General features: G+C 38.4%; 2 protein-coding genes across 51 annotated transcripts in view; one reads left to right on the top strand and one right to left on the bottom strand.

The window, feature by feature from the left end:
• SUPT20H (SPT20 homolog, SAGA complex component) overlaps positions 1-12,826 on the bottom strand; it is a 34,189-nt gene extending 21,363 nt beyond the window's left edge. For 18 of the 50 annotated variants that reach the window (XR_014071744.1, XR_014071749.1, XR_014071750.1 and 15 more), the window contains exons 1-9: positions 12,475-12,588; positions 10,328-10,414; positions 8,162-8,197; positions 7,450-7,508; positions 6,929-6,995; positions 4,331-4,457; positions 3,214-3,317; positions 1,649-1,765; positions 1,479-1,532 (exon numbers count right to left, since the gene is read on the bottom strand). Coding sequence is in view for 41 of the 50 variants with exons in the window: in XM_081551744.1 (XP_081407870.1) it covers positions 1,479-1,532; positions 1,649-1,765; positions 3,214-3,317; positions 4,331-4,457; positions 6,929-6,995; positions 7,450-7,508; positions 8,162-8,197; positions 10,328-10,330 (567 nt within the window). In the remaining 9 variants the exon portion in view is untranslated. Of the gene's footprint in view, positions 1-1,478; positions 1,533-1,648; positions 1,766-3,213; positions 3,318-4,330; positions 4,461-6,928; positions 6,996-7,449; positions 7,509-8,161; positions 8,198-10,327; positions 10,415-12,347 lie in introns of all 50 variants that reach the window. The other 32 variants (XR_014071742.1, XR_014071748.1, XR_014071743.1 and 29 more) reach the window with 4 other exon arrangements.
• Positions 12,179-24,760, top strand: part of LOC145528637 (uncharacterized) — a 263,141-nt gene continuing 250,559 nt past the window's right edge. Inside the window, exons 1-2 of the mRNA XM_081547290.1 lie at positions 12,179-12,299; positions 12,372-13,073. Of these exons, the coding sequence (XP_081403416.1) occupies positions 12,179-12,299; positions 12,372-13,073 (823 nt within the window). The remainder of the gene's footprint in view (positions 12,300-12,371; positions 13,074-24,760) is intronic.

The raw sequence follows: 24,760 nt of genomic DNA, 5'->3' as shown, positions 1-24,760 counted from the left end.
TGTAGTATTTCAAGTACCAACTTAAGTGTGTAAACTTTACAAACTGAAAAGCATGACACCATGAATGGAATTTCAGTAATTTGGACAAAGTGGTCAAACTGTAAGAATGCCTATCTGTTAGCCCAATAAATATTTACTAAGCATCTACAAAATGTGAGGCACTGTTCTAGATGTCAGGGAGTTTTTGTTTAGACTATAGGTTTCTCACATCTACGAAATACAGCTGTCTAGATTCATTAATATTTTCAGGTTGATGACATTTTCAAATGAAAATGAAATTTTTCTGAAGAATTTTCCTTGAAAAGGTAAAATAAAGGATACAGCCTCTCTCTTTATCTACCAATCACCAGGGTGAGAAATCAATACCCTTGGAACCTCCAGATAACCAATGAGTTTGTTCTGGAATATTCTTTTAATAGCTTTTAACTTTACAAATGGAAAGATTACAGTCCAAACTACAACACAATGCTTGACAGTTAATGATGAACTCAGTCTTATTTTATAATCCTATTTCACAGCTAGAATAATTTTCATTACTGACATTTTCTTATAGTAACAGAGAAATAAAGGAGCACCCTTGTGAATGGGCACCTCACTGAGTCAGCACTGGAGGACTACCTGGCTATTCTCTGAGTAAGAGAGGTTGGTCCCTAGGGCTCTACGCAGTACAAATGGCAAAAAGACAGGTTAGGGGTGCTTTAGAACTCAAGATGACAGAATATCAGCATCTATTTGAATCCACTGTGCAAATAAAACATTCTACTTAAGAGAGGATTCAAAACTAAGTTTCACACTGGGTAGATTAGGTCAACCTCACCCTAGTTTACCATGTCTTAAAGCAAATGGAAATCAACTGATTTAGTTTCTTACAGGATTAATGTATCTTTGTAGAGACGCTTAATGTATGGATGTGAGAGCTGGACTATAAAGAAAGCTGAGCGCAGAAGAATTGATGCTTTTGAACTGCGGTGTTGGAGAAGACTCTTGAGAGTCCCTTGGACTGCAAGGAGATCCAACCCGTCCATCCTAAAGGAGATCAGTCCTGGGTGTTCATTGGAAGGACTGATGTTGAAGCTGAAACTTCAATACTTTGGCCACCTCATGCGAAGAGCTGACTCATTTGAAAAGCCCCTGATGCTGGGAAAGATTGAGGGCAGGAGGAGAAGGGGACGACAGAGGATGAGATGGTTGGATGGCATCACTGACTCAATGGACATGGGTTTGGGTGGACTCCGGGCGTTGGTGATGGACAGGGAGGCCTGGGGTGCTGCGGTTCATGGGGTCGCAAAGAGTTGGACATGACTGAGCCACTGAACTGAACTGAAAAGACCCTTAAATTCTAAAGCTCATAAATGAACCTGATACTTTATTTATAAATAAAATTATGAGCAGGAAATATCTTTTGCTTAACTTAGTAAGCACTGCTTCACCCTATACTATTACCTGTTTGGGATTAAAAAAACAACAGAACGACTAACCTGAGTCCACTTATGGTTATCACTTGTTATTGAATGTACATCACAGATTAAAGTCTGAAAGAAATAACAATTAAAAAATATTAATAATTGGGCATACAAACACATGAAAACACTGAACAGGTAAAACTCAAAATGAAATGTGAAGTATTTTGTAATTAAACATGCCTTACCTGCATCGTTGGACGTAACAGAATGTGCCTGCTTTGGTAACCAGGAGATTTCATGTTACTGGACTGCCTATAGTCACGTATTTCTGCTATGACGCATCCACAATGAAAAATATTAACCTGTTTTGAGTGAAAATATTTAAGCAAATGCCATTTTTCAAAAGCCTAAGTACGTAGGTTTATATTGAATGTTTCAGCCCATTCACATACTCAAAATTCCTTGGTGAATTAACCACCACATAAAACTCTCTAAAAAGGGAACTGTTTTATGTTCATCACTGTGACTCAAGAAGCAGTTTAACACTGTTTCCTAGTTATAGACTGACATCTGGCATTTATTTACTATTAATGTTACAGACGGAGAAGGCAATGGCAACCCACTCCAGTACTCTTGCCTGGAAAATCCCATGGACAGAGGAGCCTAGTAGGCTGCAGTCTATGGGGTCGCACAGAGTCGGACACGACTGAAGCGACTTAGCAGCAGCAGCAGCAATGTTACAGATCATTGGAACTGCTGTTCTTGACACTCACTGGGTCACTGTTGTACCCTGCTAACACTGTCACTGTTATAAATTTGTTAATAAACCATGCCAGAATTTCAGCTTACAGATACAACTGCTGTATCTGCTCTGCTAAAATGTCCAGGAGACAGGTTTCACTAATAAGAGGAAAAAAGCTAACATTAATTCAAATAATAATCTCCTGCTAATGATATTATTTTCTAGTTCTAAGTCTAAAGGTAAGGAACTGTAACTCTCAAGTCTTGCTAATTATCACTTGCTACAGTTGCTTATTGTCTTTTGTGTTTTTTTCACCATTCAGAACTCAAGTGAGTACTGTGACTTCCATGTTATCAGTCGTTTTTCTGCTCATGCTTTTTAACCAATATTTACTGAGCCACTACAATGTGAACTGTTACACACTATCCAAGTATCCAAGAAGCTTCACAGATGAAGTGGTGAAATACTTGCTTTCAGTGTGGAAAGACAGGCAATAAACATGTAAACAAAAACACGATAACTTGAGAGAGCGAATGCTACAGAGGAAATAAAACAGGGACTGACTAATTTAGACTGTGTGCTCAGGTAGAACTCTCTGATGGAGTAATTTTCAGCTGAGACTTGAATCACAGCAAAGGGCCAGACACCTGGGAGAGATCACTCCAGACAGAAGAGCAGATAAGACAGGAATAAGCTTGGTGTGTTTTAGTCTAGAAAAATGGCATGGATGGCTGGAATGTAGTGAGTGGTGATGAGAACTAGGAGGTGAAGACAAACACAAAGACGGGAGTTTTGTACAGTGAGAGGACACTGGAGAACTTTAAGCAGGAACAACTTTATTGTTGTTTTCTGTTTTTGTTGTGGAAGCTTAATCAACTACATCTATACATTTCAGTATATAGCCTAAAGGATAAATATCCCACAATAAACCAATTTTCATACAGTTATATATATTAGGTCTCACTTCCTTTTCCAAGAATTATTGAGAATAAAATGAAATATTTTTTTATCACAAAACAACATGTATTTGGCCAATCTAAGGACATTTTATGAAGAAAAATTTTGTACCTGAGATTTTTCTAGGAGATCAACCAAAATTGGAGGTAATTCTTCTGCATCCAAGTATTCAAGCAATTCTCCTTCTTCATAAGGCAGTCGAATGGTCTCAGAATCTTAATTTTAAAACATAAAGTTTCTGAAAGTGATCAGGCTCACCGAAAGGTTTAGGTAGTAATTTAAGTAACTTTTCATAAAAGTAAAACAAAGAGAATAAAACTAAAAGCTCTCCTGAAGTCCTCCATTTAAGTCTAAAAAATAAATCACCTCATAAAAATCTTGATAAACTGTATACAAACAGTTTTAGACTGGAAGGGAGAAAAATACCTAACATCTTATGGAAAAACATCTGGCACAACAATCACAAAACAAATCCCAGCCAGCAGTACAATAATCAGAATGTGATAAAACTTGGACTGTTAACTAAAACTTCCTTGAAGATTCCTTAATCTAATCTGGAAGTCAGACTGATAATCTGGTACAGTTTCTGAAAAATGATTACAAGCCAAACTTCTCTTGGTGTTACATTTTACAATTAACAACCAATACACAAAAAAATCCTTAAAAATCCTTAACTGGGTAAGTTCTTTACAGAACTTATAGTATCATCACCAAACCAAAATTTAAATGCCTCTTTGGTGAAATCTCAGAGTGTTAATACTTTAAAATTCTATTTTCACATTCACATTAAGCAGAATAAGACGTTGAAGACTATTCAAAAGGTAGTGAGTCTGCTTAACTTTCACAGTTTCACACTCAAAGTATATTCAAAGCATAGAAGAAAAACGTATCTTAAAACATCTTATGCTATCTTAAATGCATAAACAGCAATAGAATGAAAGGAAATTTTGACATATTTTAAAATTACATCTTTTATGATTTAATTTCAAAGACCTTTCTCAATCAGAACATTTCTCAAATTCAGGAAGGCTAATCACAGGAGAGGTAACTTCTCATATTTTAACAAAACATCATAAGGAAGAAAATTTGAAATCAAAGTTTTCTGTTGTCAAGGCATCCCTGATGTGAAGGACAGATCATTCAGCAGGGTGAGGAGCTACTTCTAAAAGACAACACATCCTGGCCAGCAGACGCAGTTTTGTGGCTGCTGCCCTCTGGAGGGTCTTACCTGATCCATTTTTTCCCCTGAGCATCAGAGAATATCCCTCATTTCCTGGGTATAGGTTGACCACTAAACATGACAATGTCTCTTGCATAACAAGCTTCTCTAATAAGTTCACATTTCTTCTTAATTTCTGCTTTAAAAAGAGGCAGAGCTCATGAAAATAATCCAGCATAACGTCAACAAATACTGCAATCACTTAACGAAACTAGACCTGAGTTAATCTTTGATGCTCCTTCCACATCTATATAAAATTAATGTTGATCTATTACTGTTTTATGCAAATGAATATCACAAAGAAAAAGTGATCAATAAAACAATAAAACCACCTAAATATATGTACCTGAGTATACAAGTAGCAGATATTAAAAATATTTAGAAAGGAAAACCATTAAATGTACATTTTTTTTTAAAAGAGGCTATGATGTATAACTAGTTTCTATTAAGTTTAAATGTACATAAATAATTTGAAGCATTCTCCTTGGTTGTACTGTTACAGAGCACATTTCTTAAATATTTTATGGCCTAAATTACATCCAAATAAGCTCAACAGCTCTAATTAGCTGAAATGTTAAATTCAAAGATATCCAACTGGTTAAGAGGATGAAAGTGATTTAAGTAATTTTCTGTAAATTGAACAGCTTCCTAGAAACCACTTTGCTAAAAAAAAAAAAAAAACAAACAACAAAACCAAAAAGCTATCAGGAAACATATATACATCAAAATCCATTCTTTAGAAACTCATACAATTTAAATTGAAACCCACTTACAAATATAATAATTTCTTTCATCAAATCTTATTTGTGAAAGGTATCAGTCAAGAGAGTACTTTTCATGACCTCAAAAAACAAGTCTGAGTACCTTATTTTCAACGTGTGTGTGTGTGTATATATATATAGTCATATGCAAAAATTATGAATTCTTAATCTATAGTCAACATAGAAACAAAAAACTGCATTTTGAAAATAATAAATAAATAAATAAATATTTAAAAAGCAAAGCAAAGGAACCTTTAACCACTGTGATGGAAAGCTGGAAAATGTCTTTATTCTTAAAGGACTAGATAGCACTTTAGCCTGTGGGCCATATGGTCTGTGTTGCAACTATTCAACTATGCTATTTATCTCAAAATCAGCCACTGACAAGGCATAAACCAAGGGGTATTGCTGGATTCCAATAAAGGTTCATTTACAAAAATATGCTGTGAGCCAGATCTAGCTGGTGAACAGTGGCTGTCAACACCAAACTGTAATCTTTCTTTATGTATCTCTTAGTTCTATGTATGTTCATCATACAGACTGTGGTGATAAATGATGGTGTATAATGTGAAATTAATAAAAGGAAACCTCAACTAAAACTGGAATGGGGAAGGCCTGCAGAGGGAACTCTCCTGCTCCACCACTCATCATCCATTACCCCACCAGGAAGACATCAATTACTGATCCCACCAGGAAGAGAACTACCTTACAGTCCTAAACAGGAAATGCAACTATTTTACTTCCCCAACTGGGGGAAGACTTTCTTCTTGTCCAGCAACAAGCTCCAAAAGTGGGAAAGGACTGCAGCCCAGCCATTGGAAAACACCTGCAGCTCAGTCAATGAAAAGCCAGCATCTCTTGAAGTTTTACTTTCCACCAATGAACTCTGTTTTTCCTTGCTGATGACTTTCTTTCCTTGTCCTGCCCTCCTTAACAATACACCTCTTCCATGTTGTGTAACTCCTCAGAGTATCTCTGTCTGATGAGATGCTGTCCAATTCATGAACTGTTTAATAAGGCCAACAGATCTTCAAATTTACTCAATTTTTTTTAAACAATGCATGTCAAAACTTACAAAATGTGTTACATACTTCAAACATGTGCAAATTGTTGTAGGTCTATCCCAATAAAATGTATGGAAAACATGCCATAAAACTCGTGGTTTCACAATCATATTTTTCCTACTAAATATCTTAAAACAGATACTACTGGAATTCCACCAATTTTTTGCCTAAGAGGTATTCATTTTTGAATTAAAGACACACAACAGAAGCTCACTAGAGCCTTTAAGGCCCTTACAACCCAAGGGTCCAAAAAATATCAAGAAATCAATTTCCTCTATATTTCTACTGCCCATATGTTCATGCTCAATAAAAATAAATTTAACTTGGCCATGAACTAATTTTTGTGACCGAATTCACCTTTAATTATCATATCTAAATTTCCTACATGTCCTGCAATAGTTTTAACTTTCCAGTGCAAATTACCATAAGGAGATAGGTTACTTTTCTCCTGATCTTTGGTCTACAAATAACATCTCAGGAAGAAAAAGGAGCAGAAGACAATATATATGGTGGTTTTGCTTCTTCTAACTTCCCAATGAGACAGTCTGTTACTCAGCAAACATGTTGACTTTGCTTACCTCTCCTACCCAAGTAGGCTATCTGCCTGGTGCCAGATTAGCCAGAGCTCTGGTTTAGCTGCAGAACTGGGTGGTCGGGTTAGAAAGTATATTTGTTCACCAACAAAAATACAAACCATTACCTGCTTCAAATCTAATTCCTTCAAACTTCCCTTCTTCCACTACATTTCAAAAGCCATAATAATATAAAAAAATTATACTTACCTTAACCTCAGGCTCTTTTTCACATTCTTCAATATATAAGTCATAAAGTTTTTGAAATATAGATTTTCTAAAATTTAATAAAACAAAGACAGCATACAAAGTACTGTGAATATAATAATCATAAAATTAACACTGAATTTTCCTGTCATTTTCCCCCCAATTTCCCAAAAACTGGGTGGTGCAGAGGGGCTGGCCATGGCAGCCAACATCAATTTAGAAATTACTAACACAGCTGACCCTTGCACAACATGGAGGTTAATCCTCATGTAACTTATAGCTGGCCCTCTATATCTGTGGTTCCTCTACATCCACAGATTCAACCATGAAGTACAGTAGTGTTTACTGTAAAACATCTGCAAATAAGTGGACCTGCACAGTTCAAACCCACACTGTTCACAGGTCAACTGTATATGCAAAGTACCCATGATACAACATTTCTAGCTCAGTGTCTAATAAGAAATAAATGGTGGTCATCATCACATTTCAGCAAACCTAAGATACCATCAATTTAGTATTCATACCTTCCACTAGATAGGTATTTCCTTTTAGGAGGTCTCTGCCGGGCACTTTCAATGACATACTAAAAAAGAAAAGTTTAAGAAAACAGCTGGCCTTTTGCTTAGTGCATGAACAACTGCATTAAGTATATTTAAATCATGTGTAAGGCTAAAGACTCTTCAGTCATTCGAGTCTCGCATGCATATGAAATCATACCTTTTAGGGAAACCTACTAAACTTCTAAATATATGTTATAAACAAGTGAAATTTACACTGCAGTAAAATTTAGCTCAATATTTACTTGCATGTTATAAGCAAAATCATACCGTTTCACCACTGTGATTTCACAATCAGTAATATTTTCAATGTTTTATAGTTGTTCAGAATATACTTGGCATCAATTACAAAGACTCTATATATTTGAGTTACTTTTAATTAAGCAAACAGAAAATTTGTTAAAACAGAAAACATAGTTTCAGAAACTCTATGTCCTTGTTCAAATATTTAACTCACAATACTGTTGAGTTTTTATTCCACAGCATTACTATCTGAGCATTCCAAGTAACAGATGATTCAAACATCATCTGGTATTCTTACACATATATTTACAGAAAGTATACTCATCCTAAAATAATATTAATGTACGCCTGAACAGTCACATACAAAAATCTCTTAAAACTGAGTTTGTCAATTAAATACAACACTATTTCAATATGTAACTTAGTCATGCCTCACCTCTGCACGATCCAAAGCTAGTTCTAAAGCTTGTTGCTGTAAAAAGTAAATGGTGTATTTTGTCATATTAGTTATTTTCACACAAAAATAACATACACATAACATTTTCTAATTAAGTGTTTAAATGTGTTTTATTCTTTAAAATAGGTCTAACATTTTCCTTTCTTTTTCTCCTCCACCCACCCCACTGCATGCTCAAGACATATTACAGGAAAAAATATGGTAGTCTCAGACACCTGGTTCTGACCACAAATTAGTTAAGAAATGCTACAATGATTTTCTTTGGTCATGCTTGTACAGCTGATATAGGGCTGAAGGTTCGATATGGTAACTATTACCATTTTATAAACTTCAGCATTTTAAGAGCATCATTCAGGAAAATATACTGGCCATCAGGTATGCAATTAAAGCGAAGCAAAAACTAAAATCCCTTAAGCTGCTAGGAGTCATAAAAACTGAGGGGGCTATTATGTTGGTGCCTAATATCAACTTAGACATTCTTAATATTATGCACAGAAACTAGGCCAGTGTTTAGTAGAAACAGAATAAATGATGGCTACCCTTACCAATTTTTAATGAATTTAAGATACCATCAGTTACATGCCTGAATTATTATTTAACATTAGGGAAGAAAAGTATGCTGCCAATAATAAGTTTAAGATGTCACTTGACTGTATGATAGATACATTATCAATTCAGTAATTAAAATGTAAAAGCAAAAGCAGATGCACCTTAGAACTGATGAAAATATAGTAGTATTATTACATGTAGTTTGAGATCTACTAGTAGATCCCCATCCTTCTTTGATTTCTTAGAGACCTGTCTTATAGGGCAAGAGAGATTAATAAGAAGGGTAAACTCTGTCTTCTTTACTTGTATAGCATTCTTTTGTAACAATACACAAGAATAAAAAGTATTAGATTTAAAAAAATTTAAGCCAATATACACCAATAATTTCTTTCTAGTTTTGCGGTTTGGGTATCACACAGAGTTATACCATTTTTCATTCACAATGACAATCACTTTTAATTTCACTAAGAGGCAAAGAATTTTCATTTTTTATTTTTAAGAACCTATTATTTTTCTGTGTTATTTTGGACTCTCCAACAATTCAATCTACCAAGTTCCAAGGAGTAAAAACTCCTAGCACCCATCAAAATCCCAAGAGGGCAGGAGTAAGAATATATATTGCCAGGTTTCAGAAATCATGAAGGTTGAAGTGGCCCTGTCATCCTAGTTATAAGGATGGAGAATTAATATTACAAAAACAGCCAGCCTTTTAGAAGAGCAACAGAACCTGTACATTACCAAGCATCAAAATGGAATAGGTAAAAGAAAGTCTGAAATATGCCATTACTTCAAAAGGTTGTTAAATTTATGTCAATTTAATTTATTAAAAAAATCTCATGGGCAGAATTCAGTGAAACTATTCCCTGGGGACTCAAAATGAGATTCTTGAGCATAAATTATTTTCCAATATATACTCTTGACAAAAATATAAGCTTCTTTTATTTTGGCCATAAAACCTCATAGAGTTAAGTTTATAACTTATCAAAAAATTATAAAACACAATCAAATGTATATTCCAAGATAATTTCAAACAGCCACTCTTCTCAAATATTTAATCTTCTGATATAAAAACTTTAAAGGGTCTAGTGAGATATAACTGCATATGTAAACACTAGTATGTATTAACAGGAACTTCAGAATATGAGAAACCTGTGTCCCCAAAACTATTTATACTTATACCCAAGGTTCTTGCCAGTGATTTGGACTATGGTAAAGTAAACAGAAGACTTCCCTGGTGGCTCAGATGGTAAAGAATCTGCCTGCAATGCAAGAGACCAGGATTCGATCCGTGGGTTGGGAAGATAGGGAATGACTACCCACTCCATTATTCTTGCCTAGAGAATTCTATGGAAGTAATTTTTGTTTTTAACTACTTCACAAAAATAAAGACAGACAGATTATCTGTGTAACCTGCATATGATTATAATACTGAATTGAGAGATGAGCCTCATATTTTAAAATTATGCATGCAATTGCTAAGTAATTTCCCAGTTAGAGTAACTAGGGCAGCTTACAAGAATATTTCTGTTTCACATAGATTATTTTTTGAGGGAAGAGAACATTCTAAGAATATTAACATATTGATTTGTAGCTCACCATTGTGATATAAAACAGGAGTCCAAAAAGAAGAAAATTTATGTGCGTTGATGAAGCTGGATGAAAACCGTATCTTTAGAAATCAATCTTAAGAGTACATGAAAAACAAAAATGACAAAACCCTTAAATTAACATAAATCAACATATATGAGATTACTTAGTAATTAACAAGGAAAATTGAAGCATATATATTTGTAAGACAAATATATATTAATTTGATACTAAAAATAATCAAGTCACAAATTCACACACTGACAGTCTATTCTCTCATTCTGGAAAATACAGTTTTAACTAGGTAGGGCAAAAAAAAGTTTGCAAGTTAAAATCATTACTCAATTTCTTAAAAATATTTAACATCCAGGAGAGACTGTTTCTTTAATTTCTTCTATCTTCAGTCACTGCTCTGCTACTCAGGATTTTAACAGCCTGCCCTTTGGCGATGTCACTGCACAGTTCACTTTACAAATCAAAACATTTCATCACACCTGCAGATAAAAGTCCTCTTTAACATTCTCCCAAATGCCCCAGGCTACACTGTGCAATGTAGCTCCAGTCCTTCCAGCTTTTCCCCTCAAGCAAACAAGATACACTCTAGAAGAACCTCATTCCTCTAATAAAGAAGCTCTCATCCTGGCTGCACAACAGAGTAACCCTGAGAACTTTTAACAGGTGGGATACCCATGCTCCTCCAGAAATTCTCATTAATTGGTCTGGATTAGGGCACAGGGGTGAGCATTTTTGACGCCCCCTAAGCAATTCAAAAGTGCTGCCAATGTTGAAGTCCACTGCTATATTTTCTCTGCCTCTCACAGAGATGCTATGTTTGCTCTGAAAGTGATGCTAAATAAAGCCTATTTGTAATCTAATTCTTTACCTAACTCCTTGTAATCACCCCGTGTGTCTATACACAACTGAGCACATCTCTAAGTAACAGAAAACAGTATTTTTCATGTAAAATTGTTTTGGTTTGTTTTCGGTGAACCCAAAGCTTAAGTTTTGCCAGTTCGGTCTTGAAAAACAAGGTAGAAGACAGGAAAAAATTCACAAACCCACCAAAAATGACAAGCACCGTACAGGTTCCAGGAATAAGCATTTCACAAACGAATAAGACGTTAATCCTATTCTACAAAACTTCATGGGAGATTTAAGATGAACTTAAGGTGAAATTTTTCTGACCACTGAATCTAAAGATGGAGATACACTAGGTATAGGCAAAATGTGATGACTTTAAAATCAGATCTCGTACGTAGCAGAGCAGCTCCCTCGCTGCGATCTATTGAAGGTCAGCCCTCGACACAAGGGTTTGAAAAAAATAAATAAATAAATAAATAAAATCGGATCTCTTGTCACTAAACTGTGGGGGATGGAGGAAAGGAGGGCTTAGTGACTTTAAACTATTTAAGTACTACAAAACCGCATAACCACTTACAAATCCAAACATTCTGACCGTATACAGAATTTACTAGAACTGTGAGAAAACCACTGTAATTATCATCGTAGCCATTTTACAGAATAAGGCTCTCAGAACTAGTGATTTTCTCAGGATCACACAACTAGGCCGGAATTCAGTCTTCTCTTTTTAATCTTAAGATGTTTACTATTAAATCTTACAACCTTCAGACCAATCCAGCCAGCACCCGTTTTTGAACTTTTAAAAGCATTTAAAATAAGGACTTGATTCTGCTCGGACTACTAGTCTTAATTTTGATGTATTTTTACATCATGGTTATCAATCATTTTTCACTGTACTCAATCTAACTCCGAAAACCGCGCTAGTCACTTTCTATCCCGAGTCCTAACAGAGACTATTTACGATACGCGCGGCCCCTCCCCGGTGGTTGTTTATCGGAGATGGCTTCCAGGGGCGGCTATTTGCCAAGTTTATTTCTGAACTCCCAGGAACCACGGCGAGGATCGGTCATCAATGCAATTCTAAATACCGACATCAATACCACTGATTTCCCTGATCGACGTGAGTCTCCTGCAACTGCTCGAGCTTTGTTAACAACTTAGACTTTACCTGAAAAACGCCCCAACTTCACAGCGCAGCTGACAGCTCTTATTCAATATGGACACCAAAAACCCCGCCCCCGCCACCTTACCCACAAAAAGCGCTACGCGAAATTCTGGCGAATTTCCGGAAATACCTGCAACTGCAACCCAAACGTCAACACTAAAATAAAAGACGCGAGAGGGGACCACCGAGAGAGCGGCTGGCTCGGCCCGGCCAGCCGCGTCTCCAAGAACACCGTCTTCCTCCCGGGGGCGCTGGGCCCGGAAGCGGCGAAAAGCCTCTCGGGAAGCCTTTCGTTCCCCTCTGACCCCGCCCCGAGTCTCGCGCGCCTACCCCACCCTCCGCGGGCGCGCCCCTGCTCTCTCGCCGCGGCCCACCTGTGCAGGCGACCGACTCTTGACGCGCCTTCCGTTCGGCCAGAACGCGACGCGCCGACCTCAGCCCCGCGCTGGCTGCTGCGCGCAGTCCACGCACGCCCCGCCCCCGCTCCGGCCCGCGCGACGCCGCAGCCCCACCGCCCGTCTGTTCCGGCGCCCACACTTCCGACTGGCGCGCTGGATGGTGCGGGCGGCCGGCCGCGGGCGGAAGTGGTGGAGGTGGGAAGGCGGGGCCGCGGCCGGCGGGCTCGACGCCGGGATGCTCCCACCTGGGTCCGCTCTCGCGAGCCCCTTAGTGACTCGAGCCCGCTGACTGGGCGAGATCCACGAGCGCCTTCGCCGACCCGGCGTCCAGGTCCGTAAAAGTCGAAGTAGCCTGTGACTGTTTGTGAGGTAGGGAGCCCGGTTGAAATACTACAGTGAAAGAAGCTTGGAACGAACTTTACTTGTTGCTCAGCCCATCTTCATGCTAGGGAACTACACCATTCCTGTCTATACTGGTGCCGGCCTGGCAGTCTATGGTGCTGTACCAGTCAAGTGCCAATGAATTTAATTTTAAAAAACAAAACACCTCACTGAAGAGTTATAAAAATTTAGAAGCGGAACTAATCAGCGCACATTGCAGTGTCTGATTGTAATTCTGCACTTTTGAACAACTATGGCTGTTGGGTTATAAACTTAAAAAAAAAATTACTGTTGAAGTGAAACAAAGCGTAAAATGAAACATCTTTAAATACACAATTCGGTGTATGTAGTATAATCGCACTGGTGTAAAACCACTAACAATATCTAGCAAACCATTTTCTTCACTCCTATTAAGAATTACATTCTATTTTCGCTCCTGGAACCTAGCAGGCACAACTGCTTTCAGACTCTAAAGAAAGAAAATGAAAGAAAGTGAAGTCAGTCGTGTCTGACTCTTTGCGACCCCGTGGACTGAAGCCCAGACTCTTAAGGGTTTACCTAATCCGAGTAGTTCATGTAAATGGATCATATGATCATTTTGTGCTGTCTGCTTTCACATAAGGGTGTTTTCCAGGTTCATCCACCTTATAGCAAATATCAGTTTCATTATTTTTTATGGCTAATACTCCATCTTATTTGTATGTATATACCATAATTTACCCATCCATCCAGCGATGGACGTTTGGGTTGTTTACACATTTGAGCTATTGTGAATAGTGCTGCTATGAATATGTGTGTGGAAGTATTTGTTTAAACCCTGTTTTCAACTCTTTGGGGTATATACTGTTGAAGAAAATCAGAATCTGACAGTAATTCAATCAGTGAATAAAAACAAAACAGATTTTATTTAGGAATTATTGCAATAGAGAAAAGAGACCTTAGTATAGAACTGGGCCCAGTTAAACAAAAACATCATAAACAAGTGAGCACCTATAGCCAGTGGGTGGAGATTTCCTAAAATGAAATACCATTATATAAGGGCTAACTTCTGGCCAAGCCGGTTTAACAGGATTCTTCACTGAAGGCAGACTAGGTTGATATAATATTGAAGGTAAGGGATGAAGAATTTGATGCGATATTGAGGATGATAAGATACCCCAGTAGGGGTTTTTGCTAAACTGACCTGACTGGATTCTTATGACAACTAGTTGATGCAGGTCCCACAAGACCAATACTAAAGCTGAGAGGGCTTAGGGGAGCCTGACTAAAGTCTAAGAGACACTCCTTGCCAATATCCAGGAATGGAACTGCTGGGTCATGTAGTAATTCGACGCTTAAATATTTGCAGAATTAATAAACTTTTCCACAGGGGCGGAGATGTTTTACATACTGATAGCAATGTATGACAGTTTCAGTTTCTCCACATCCTCACCAACAGTTTTGTCTTGTTTTGTTTTTGATTATAGCCATCCTTGGTTCTTCCCAGGTGGCTCAGTGGTAAAGACTCTGCCTGCCAATGCAGGAGATGCAGGAAACTTGAGTTGTTGGATCCCTGGGTCAGGAAGGTCCCTGGAGGAGGAAATGGCAACCAACTCCAATATTGCCTGGAAATTCCCATGGACAGAAGAGCCTGGCCGGCTGTAGTTCATGCAGTTGCAAAGAGTTGGACACCACTGAGAACACAGGCATAACTGTCCTAGTGGATATGAAATCGTGGCCTCATTGTGATCTTGAATAGTTTGCCTTGGAAATAAACAGAGATCATTCTGTCATTTTTGAGACTGCATCCAACTACGGCATTTTGGAGTCTTGTTGACTATGATGGCTACTCCATTTCTTCTAAGGGATTCTTGCCCACAGTAGTGGACATAATGGTCATCTGAGTTAAATTCACCCATTCCAGTCCATCTTAGTTTGCTGATTCCTAAAATGTTTATGTTCACTCTTGCCATCTCCTATTTGACCACTTCCAATTTGCCTTGATTCATGGACCTAACATTCCAGGTTCCTATGCAATATTGCTCTTTACAGCATCGGACTTTACTTCCATCACCAGTCACATCCACAGCTGGGTGTTGTTTTTGCTTTGGCTTTGTCTCTTCATTCTTTCTGGAGTTATTTCTCCAGTGATCTCCACTAGCATATCGGGCACCTCTCCTGGGGAGTTCATCTTTCATTGTCCTATCTTTTTGCCTTTTCATACTGTTCATGGGTTTCTCAAGGCAAGAATATTGAACTGATTTGCCATTCCCTTCTCCAGTGGACCACACTTTGTCAGAACTCTCCACTATGACCCGTCCGCCTTGAGTGTCCCTACATGGCATGGTTCATAGTTTCATTGAGTTAGACAGGGCTTTGGTCCATGTGATCAGATTGGTCAGTTTTCTGTGATTGTGGTCAGCCTGTCTGCCCTCTTATGAAGAAGGATAAGAGGCTTATGGAAGCTTCCTGATGGGAGAGACTGACTGAGGGGGAAAGTGAGTCTTGTTGTGATGGGTATGGCCATGTTCAGTAAATCTTTAATCCAATTTTCTGTCCATAGTCAGGGCTGTGTTCCCTCCCTGTTACTTGACCTGAGGCCAAACTATGGTGGAGATAATGAAGATAATGGTGACCTCCTTCAAAAGGTCCCATGCACACACTGCTACACTCAGTGCCCCCAGCCCTGCAGCGGGCCACGCCGACTCACACCTCTGCCACAGACTCCTGGACACTCATGGGCAAGTCTGAGTCAGTCTCTTGTGGGGTCAATGCTCCTATCGCCTGGGTCCTGGTGCACACAAGGTTCAGTTCATGATCTGAGCCACAGTCAATTCCCAGTCTTGTTTTTGCTCACTGTATAGAGCTTCTCCATCTATGGCTGCAAAGAATATAATCAATCTGATTTCGGTATTGACCATCTGGTGATATCCATGTGTAGAGTCTTCTCTTGTGTTGTTGGAAGAGGGTGTTTGCTGTGACCAGTGTGTTCTCTTGGCAAAACTGTATTAGCCTTTGCCTTGCTTAATTCTGTACTCCAAGGCCAAATTTGTCTGTTACTCCAGGTATCTCTTGACTCCTACTTTTGCATCCCAGTCCCCTATAATGAAACGGACATCTTTTTTGGGTGTTAGTTCTAGAAGGTCTTGTAGGTCTTCATAGAACCGTTCAACTTCAGCTTCTTCAGCATTACTGGTCAGGGCATAGATTCTGGTCAGGGCATAGATTCAGAAGGTTCTGCTTATCACACCAGATAATCACTATGGTGGGATCACTCACTTAGAGCCAGACATCCTGGAATGCGAAGTCAAGTGGGCCTTAGGAAGCATCACTACCAACAAAGCTACTGGAGGTGATGGAATTCCAGTTGAGCTATTTCAAATCCTAAGAGATGATGCTGTGAAAGTGCTGCACTCGGTATGCCAGCAAATTTGGAAAACTCAGCAGTGGCCACAGGACTGGAAAGGGTCAGTTTTCATTCCAATCCCAAAGAAAGGCAATGCCAAAGAATGCTCAAACTACCACACGGTTGCACTCATCTCACACACTAGCACAGAGAAGGCAACGGCACCACACTGCAGTACTCTTGCCTGGAAAATCCCATGGACGGAGGAGCCTGGTAGGCTGCAATCCATGGGGTTGCTAAGGGTCGGACATGACTGAGCGACTTCACTCTCACTTTCGTGTATTGGAGAAGGAAATGGCAACCCACTCCAGTGTTCTTGCCTGGAGAATCCCAGGGACGGGGGAGCCTGGTGGGCTGCCATCTATGGGGTCGCACAGAGTCAGACATGACTGAAGTGACTTAGCAGCAGCAGCAGCAGCACACACTAGCAAAGTGATGCTCAAAATTCTCCAACCCAGGCTTCAGCAGTATGTGAACCGTGAACTTCCAGATGTTCAAGCTGGATTTAGAAAAGGCAGAGAAACCAGAGATCAAATTGCCAACATCTGCTGGATCATCGGAAAAACATGAGAGTTCAAGAAAGACATTAACTTCTGCTTTATTGACTGCACAAAAGCCTTTGACTGTGTGGATCACAACAAACTGGAAAATTCTGAAAGAGATGGGAATACCAGACCACCTGACCTGTCTCCTGAGAAACCTGTATGCAGGTCAAGAAGCAATAGTTAGAAATGGACATGGAACAACAGATTGGTTCCAAATAGGAAACGGAGTATGCCAAGGCTGTATATTGTCACCGTGCTTATTTAACTTATGTGCAGAGTACATCATGAGAAATGCTGGGCTGGATGAAGCACAAGCTGGAATCAAGATTTCCAGGAGAAATATCAATAACCTCAAATATGCAGATGACACCACACTTATGGCAGAAAGCGGAGAAGAACTAAAGAGCCTCTTGATGAAAGTGAAAGAGTAGAGTGAAAAAGTTGTCTTAAAACTCAACATTCAGGAAACTAAGATCATGGCATCTGGTCCCATCACTTCATGGCAAATGGATGGGGAAACAATGGAAACAGTGAGAGACTTTATTTTGGGGGGCTCCAAAATCACTGCGTATGGTGACTGCAGCCATGAAATTAAATTGGAAGAAAAGCTATGACCAACCTAGACAGCATATTAAAAAGCAGAGACATTGCTTTACCAATAAAGGTCCATCTAGTCAAAGCTATGGTTTTTCCAGTAGTCATGTATGAATGTGAGAGTTGGACTATAAAGAAAGCAGAGTGTGGAAGAATTGATGCTTTTGAACTGAAGTGTTAGAGAAGACTCTTGAGAGTCCCTTGGACTGCAAGGAGATCCAACCAGTATATCCTAAAGGTAATCAGTCCTGAATATTCATTGAAAGGACTGATGATGAAGCTGAAACTCCAATACTTTGGCCACCTGATGCAAAGAACTGACTCATTGGAAAAGCCCCTAATGCTGGGAAAGATTGAAGGCGGGAGGAGAAGGGGATGACAGAGGATGAGATGGTTGGATGGCATCACTGACTCGGTGGACGTGAGTTTGAGTAAACTCTCAGAGTTGGTTATGGACAGGGAAGCCTGGTGTGCTGCAGTCCATGGGGTCGCAAAGAGTCGGACACAACTGAGTGACTGAACTGAACTGAACTGAACTGTGGTCTTGATGTGTAGTTCTCTGATGGCCAGTGATATTGATTGAGAATCTTTTCATGTTCTAATTGGCCATTTGTCTATATTCTTTGCAGAAATGTCTATTCAAATCATTTGCCCATTATTAAATTGGGTTGTTTGTCTGTTTGTTGTCTAAGTTATGAGTTCTTTATATATTCTACATATTAGACCCTTATCAGATATATGATTTAGAAGTATTTTCTCCCATTCTGTAGACTTTTTCACTTTTCTGCTATTTTTTTGATATGCAAACTTAAATTTTTGATGAAGTCTAATTTATGTTTTTTTTTTTCTGTTGTGAGTTGTGATTTTGGTGTCATATTTTAGAATCTATTGCCAAATCCAAGGTTATAAGGATTGTTGAAAACCATCTCTGTATTTTGTTTTACACAAAGCAGAAAGTGAGTTTATCCCAAGGATTTCAACCTGCAAGCCAAGAAACTCCAGACTATGGGAGCAATGAGTTCTGAGTTCCTCACAGACTAAAGGGTGTAAAAGGGTATATGCAGAAGTAATTTGACTTTTTCAGCTGATCTTTATTTGGATCAGGGTAGTTGTGTCAGGGGAAAAAGGAAGTCCAAAGATAGCATGAACAGACTTGGTCTTTGAGGATGACTGGCATTCTCTGCTGATTTCTGAGAAGGGTGTAAATTCTTGCAAATTTCATTAGATAATGTTAAGTTTTGTTTTTCTTTAATGAACCTTTGTTGTCCTCCATTTTGTCCCCAGTATAAGTGACATCACTTTAGGTTGGGTTCTACTGGATTTACCCCTATTTTCTTCTAAGAGTTTTATAGTTTTAGCTCTTATATTAAGTCATTAATCCATTTTGAGTTTATTTTTCTAACTGTTCTGTGGTAGGCGTTCCATTTCATTCTTCTGCACGTTGTCCCTGAACCGTTTGTTGAAGAGAATGTTCTTATCCTCAGTGAATGAACTTGATATCCTTGTCAAAAATCAGTTTGCCATAGATGTATGGGTTTGTTTCTGGACTGTTAATTCTACTCCATTGTTCTATGTGACTGTCCTATGCCAGTACCACACTGTAGCTTTGTACTAAGTTTTGAAATTGGGAAGTTTAAGTACTCCAGTTTTGTTCTTCTTTTCCAATATTGTTTTGGCTATTCTGGCCCCTTGCGATTTTATATGAGTTTGAGATCAGCTTTTTCATTTGTGCAAAAAAAAGCAACTGAGATTTTGATAGGAATTGAATTAGGCATTGAATTAGTAGGTCTCTTTGACAAGTGTTGTTGTCTCAAAACGTTAAGTCTGAAATCTGTGAACATGATGTCTTTCCATTTATTTAGATCCTTTTTAATTTTTTTTGCAATATTTGTAGTTTCCAGGGTACGAGTCTTTCATCTCTTTAGATAATATATTTCTTTTCATTTTTGAATACTATCTTAGTCAGCTCAGGGCTGCTATAGCAAAATGCCACAGACTGGGTGCCTTAAACAACAGAAATTTCTTTCTCACAGTTCTGCTTGGGAAGTCCAAATATCAACATGCTGACAGACTTGGTTTCTGGTGAGATGCCTCTTCTTGGCTTGTAGAAAGCTGTCTTCTCCTCACGTGACAGTGAAGGAGAGAAAGGGAGCCTTGGTATCTCTTCTTGTAAGGATACTAGGCCCTCTCTCCAAAAACAATCCCACTGCAGGATAGGGCTTCAACATCTGAACTTTGGGGAACACAATTTAGTCTATAGTTGTTGTTCAGTCACTCAGTCATGTCCGACTCTTCGTGATTCCATGGACTGCAGCATGCCAGGCTTCGTGTCCTTCATCATCTCCCAGAGTTTGCTCAGACTCATGCCCATTGAGTTGGTGATACCATCCAACCATCTCATCCTCTGTTGCCCCCTTTTCCTCCTGACCTCAATCTTTTCCAGCATCAGGGTCTTTTCCAGTGAGTTGGCTCGTCTCATCAGGTGGCCAAACTATAGTAAATTCAGTTATAAATAAAATCATTACTGAATTTTCTTTTCAGATTATTCATTGTTGATGTATTAAAAAAGAATGGATTTTTGAGTATTGATCTTGCACTCTGAAAACTTCCCACATTTGTTTATTAGTGCTAATAGTTGTATGTGATGTGTGTGTATGTATTCTTTAATATTTTTAATATATGGAATCATGTCATCTGTTAAAAATTGGGCAAGTTTTACTTATTCCTTAAAATTGGGGTGCCTTTTATTTCCTTTCCTTGCTTAATTGCTCTGGCTGGTCATCCTTTCATTTTAAAGAATTGGTTCATGCAATTGTAGAGGCTGGCAGATGTGAAATCTATAAGGCAAGTTGCTGCTGCCGCTGCTGCTAAGTCGCTTCAGTCTTGTCCGACTCTGTGCGACCCCATAGACGGCAGCCCACCAGGCTCCCCCGTCCCTGGGATTCTCCAGGCAAGAATACTGGAGTGGGTTGCCATTTCCTTCTCCAGTGCATGAACGAGAAAAGTGAAAGTGAAGTCGCTCAGTCGTGTCCGACTCTTAGCGACCCCATGGACTGCAGCCTACCAGGCTCCTCCGTCCATGGGATTTTCCAGGCAAGAGTACTGGAGTGGGGTGCCATTGCCTTCTCCATAAGGCAAGTTGGTAGGATGAAAATACCAGATCACTTTGTTGTTTTAACAAGACCTGCTCTCAGGGGAAACTAGTTAACCAGAGCCTAATCTGCTGGAGTTTTATCCGCTAGAGAAGGGAATGGCAACCCACTCCAGTATTCTTGCCTGGAAAATCCCATGGACGGAGGAGCCTGGCGGGCTTCAGTCATGGGGTCAAAAAAGATTCAGACATGACATAGTGACTAAACAAGAAGCTGAACAAGGGAGAAAGGAAATACCTGAATCCAATCTACTGTAGATGTCCTCTCTCACCTACTGGCAGAGAGTCTGAGAAACACTTGGGAAGTCTGAAAAACACTTCAGGGACAGACTCACTAAAAGACTGAGACCTAATCAAAGGTCTGTAGACTGCTTCCCCTCCCACGCCTCACCACCATATAATTAATGGCCTATTTACTGCAGTTCCTTTTATCCGCTACATCATGTCTGGCTATCAAGAAAAATTACAAGGCATACTGAAAGGCCAAAACTACAGTTTAAAGAAATAGAACAAGTAGCAAAACCAGGTGTGGCATGGATGTTGGAAATATCAGACTGGCAGTGTAAAACTATGATTAATGAGGTACAAAGTGTTATGGATAAAATAAGCTACAAGAATATATTATACAACACTGGGAATATAGCCAATATTTTATAATAACTATAAATGAAGTATAACCTTTAAAAATAGTGAATCACTGTATTGTACACCTGTGACTAATATAATGCGCAACACATAAACTATACTTCCAATAAGTAAAATTAATTTATATGCTAAGAACTCTAATGGATAGACAACATGCAAGATCTGATAGGTAATGTGTGCAGAGAGATGAAAATCCTAAGAAAGAACGTAAAAGAAATGGTAGAGATAAAAAAATGCAAGAGATGAAGCATTCCTTTGATGGACCTATTAATAGACTGGATATGACTGAGGAAATAATAACTAATGCTTTCCATTAGTGGAAGAGTGAAAGGGAACTTTATAAGGAATGGATCAGGCTGACAACACTTGATCAATCTTCATAATACAAAAAAGTGAGCTGGTCAAGTATTATATGCCTCTTGATATAGGATACTTCATACTGTTACTGTTTATGAAACATCTTCACAAAAACATAAATTGAAACTGAACTGAATCAAACCCCTAGGTCTGACTATCAGTATACTAGAAAAAAGAGGCACAGGGTAACAGGTTAAAGTGACAGCATGATAATACAATCTGTCCAATGCATAGTGTAGTAAACTGTAGGAAAATTGGATGTGAATTGGCTATGTGATATTAATACTAAGGGATTACTGTTAACTGTTACAGGCTGAATTGTGCCATCCCCCAAACTAATATATTGAAGTTCTAATGCCTGGTATCTCACAATCACATTGTGAAGATAGTGCCTTTAAATTAAATGAGATTGTTAGGGCAGGCCCGAATCTAGTATGGCTGCCAGCACACAGAGAAGAGACCTTCTGCAGGTACATCAATAAGGGGCTATTTGCAAGCCAATCAGAGAAGCCACAGAGGAAACCAGCCCTGCTCTCCCCTTGATCTTGGATTTCAGCCTCCAGATGCTGAAAAAATTAACTCCTGTTTTTAAATCTCCTAGCCTGAAGTATGTTGTTGTGGCAGCTGTGGCAAACTAATACAATGACATGAGGTGGAATAGGGATTTTTTTCATTATAAGAATAAGAAAAAATGGACTTTATTTATTAGAGATACAAAATGTAGCATTTACAAGTAAATAAGTAAATAAAAGAAAAGGAAAAAATTAAATTCTCTTAGAATTTTAAATCCTTCTTACATTAATGCTCCAAGGATAATCTGTTTATATATAAACCCAATTATCTGTATATTTTATATTCCTTGAAAAAACAGGCAACTTCAAACCCGTACTAAATGTTTAATATCCAAAAAATGTGTTTCAGAGCTTAAGCCTGGTAGATAAATGGTTGTCTGAACAGTGCCTTAAAAATGTTATTAATCTTTTAGGCCTAATTAAATAAAAACATTTAATAAGGTCAGGAGGTAACAAAACAAGATTTGTCATATAAAAAATTCAGTACTATAGGATTTTTATTTAACCTCTAGCTCCTAGATCTGATAGCCTTTTTCTCACATTGAAAAGGTTGGTCCCCAGCTGCATCAAAATCATGATTGTTTTATCCCACATAACATTTGCAGCCATCTCAGAATGACAACAGGAAAGCTTACCATCAACAATATGATCTCTGGGACATTTAAAGATTTTTATTGAAGGTTTTTTGACCTTAGATTGTATACTACTAGGAATACATATTACAGATTATGAGTTTTTAAAGTTGTCTGAAATAATTTCTTTCTGGTTGTCTCTGTCAGCAACTTGATACACAGAGGTGTTTGTTTTTGCTTTTAGAAATTGAAACTTTTTTGGTTCTTAGGAATTATTTAATAGTTTATTTTTATAAGTATTTAAAATAATCATATAGTTTCAAATCAAATCTATCAAATAAAATTGAAGTCAGAAATTTTAGTTTCCATTCCAGTTCTTTCATTCTGTTTGTCCTTCCCTCAGTTGGTAACCATTATGTTTTAGTTTTTTGGTTATTCTGCTATTCTAACCTATTATACTATATGATAGATACAGGGGACGTCCATGGTGGTGCAGTGGTTGAGACTTCCCTTTCCAGTGTAGAGGGTGCGTGTTCGATCCCTGGTCAGAGAGCTGAGATCCCACATGCCTTGTGACCAAAAAAAACCCCAAATTCATAACACGGAAGGAATATTGTAACAAACTCAATAAAGACTTTAAAAATTGTCCACATAAAAAAAAATGTGATAAATATTGAGAAATACTTATATTTCCTATTACTGATACTAATGAAAACTGGTAAATAAATAGAATTAAGCATTTATCCTGTTTTTATAATTCACTGTACCTCAAGGGATCCAATTAGTTCATGAGAGGGAATTTCCTTTTAAAGAAGTATAAAGGCTAATAAACGCAGAAGGACTGGTCGGATCAGATTTTCACCATGTTAAGATCATCAGGGTGCATGTATCTTTTTGAATTAGAGTTTTCATCTTTTCTGAATATATGCTCAGAAGTGGAGTTGCTGGATTGTATGGTGACTCTATTTTTATTGTTTAAGGAATCTGCAAAGATATACATTTTTCTTCTTCTTTTTTTTTTTATTTAAGGATAACTGCTTTACAGAATTTTGTTGTTTCCTGTCAAACCTCAACATGAATCAGCCATAGGTACATATATCCCCTCCCTCTTCAACCTCCCTCCCAGCTCCCTCCCCATCCCACCCTTCTAGGGTGATAGGAGCCTCTGAGTTTCCTGAGCCAGAAGGCAAATTCCCAGTTGGCTATCTGTTTTACATATGGTAATGTAAGTTTCCATGTTACTCTTTCCTTACATCTCACCCTCTCCTCCCCTCTCCCCATGTCCATAAGTTTATTCTCTATATCTGTTTCTCCATTGCTGCCCTGTAAATCAATTCTTCAGTACCATTTTTCTAGATTCCGTATATGTGCATTAGAATACGGTATTTATCTTTCTCTTTCTGACTCACTTCACTCCGTATAGCACTAGGTTGATTCACCTCATCAGACGATAAACATTTTTAAAAAGCATTTAACCTCCTGCCTCCCCCAGCCATCCATTTGAAATGCAGTTATCAAGGAAGATGTTCCGTTTCCCATTCTGCTGGGAGAGTAGGAGCCCAAGTTCCGAGGGTGCCTAGCTCCAGGTTGTAAAATATCCACCATCATGAAGATAAAAGAAAATGTACTCTTCCTTTGGGTAGAGCCAGTTAACACAAGTGATCAACAAAATCCTCACCCCAGCTCTTGAAACCTTTCCTGCTATAAACTTCTGTATTTCAAAGGATTGAAAAGAACAGTCAATAGAGTGAAAAGGCAATCGTGAACTGAAAGAAACTATTCGCAGATCACATATCTGATGTGGTGTTAATATCTG

This window comes from Giraffa tippelskirchi, chromosome 12 (assembly GCF_054371585.1).
Source record: "Giraffa tippelskirchi isolate mGirTip1 chromosome 12, T2T-mGirTip1v1.2.pri, whole genome shotgun sequence".
Lineage (NCBI taxonomy): Eukaryota > Metazoa > Chordata > Mammalia > Artiodactyla > Giraffidae > Giraffa > Giraffa tippelskirchi.
This window is presented reverse-complemented; position numbering and strand designations above follow the sequence as displayed.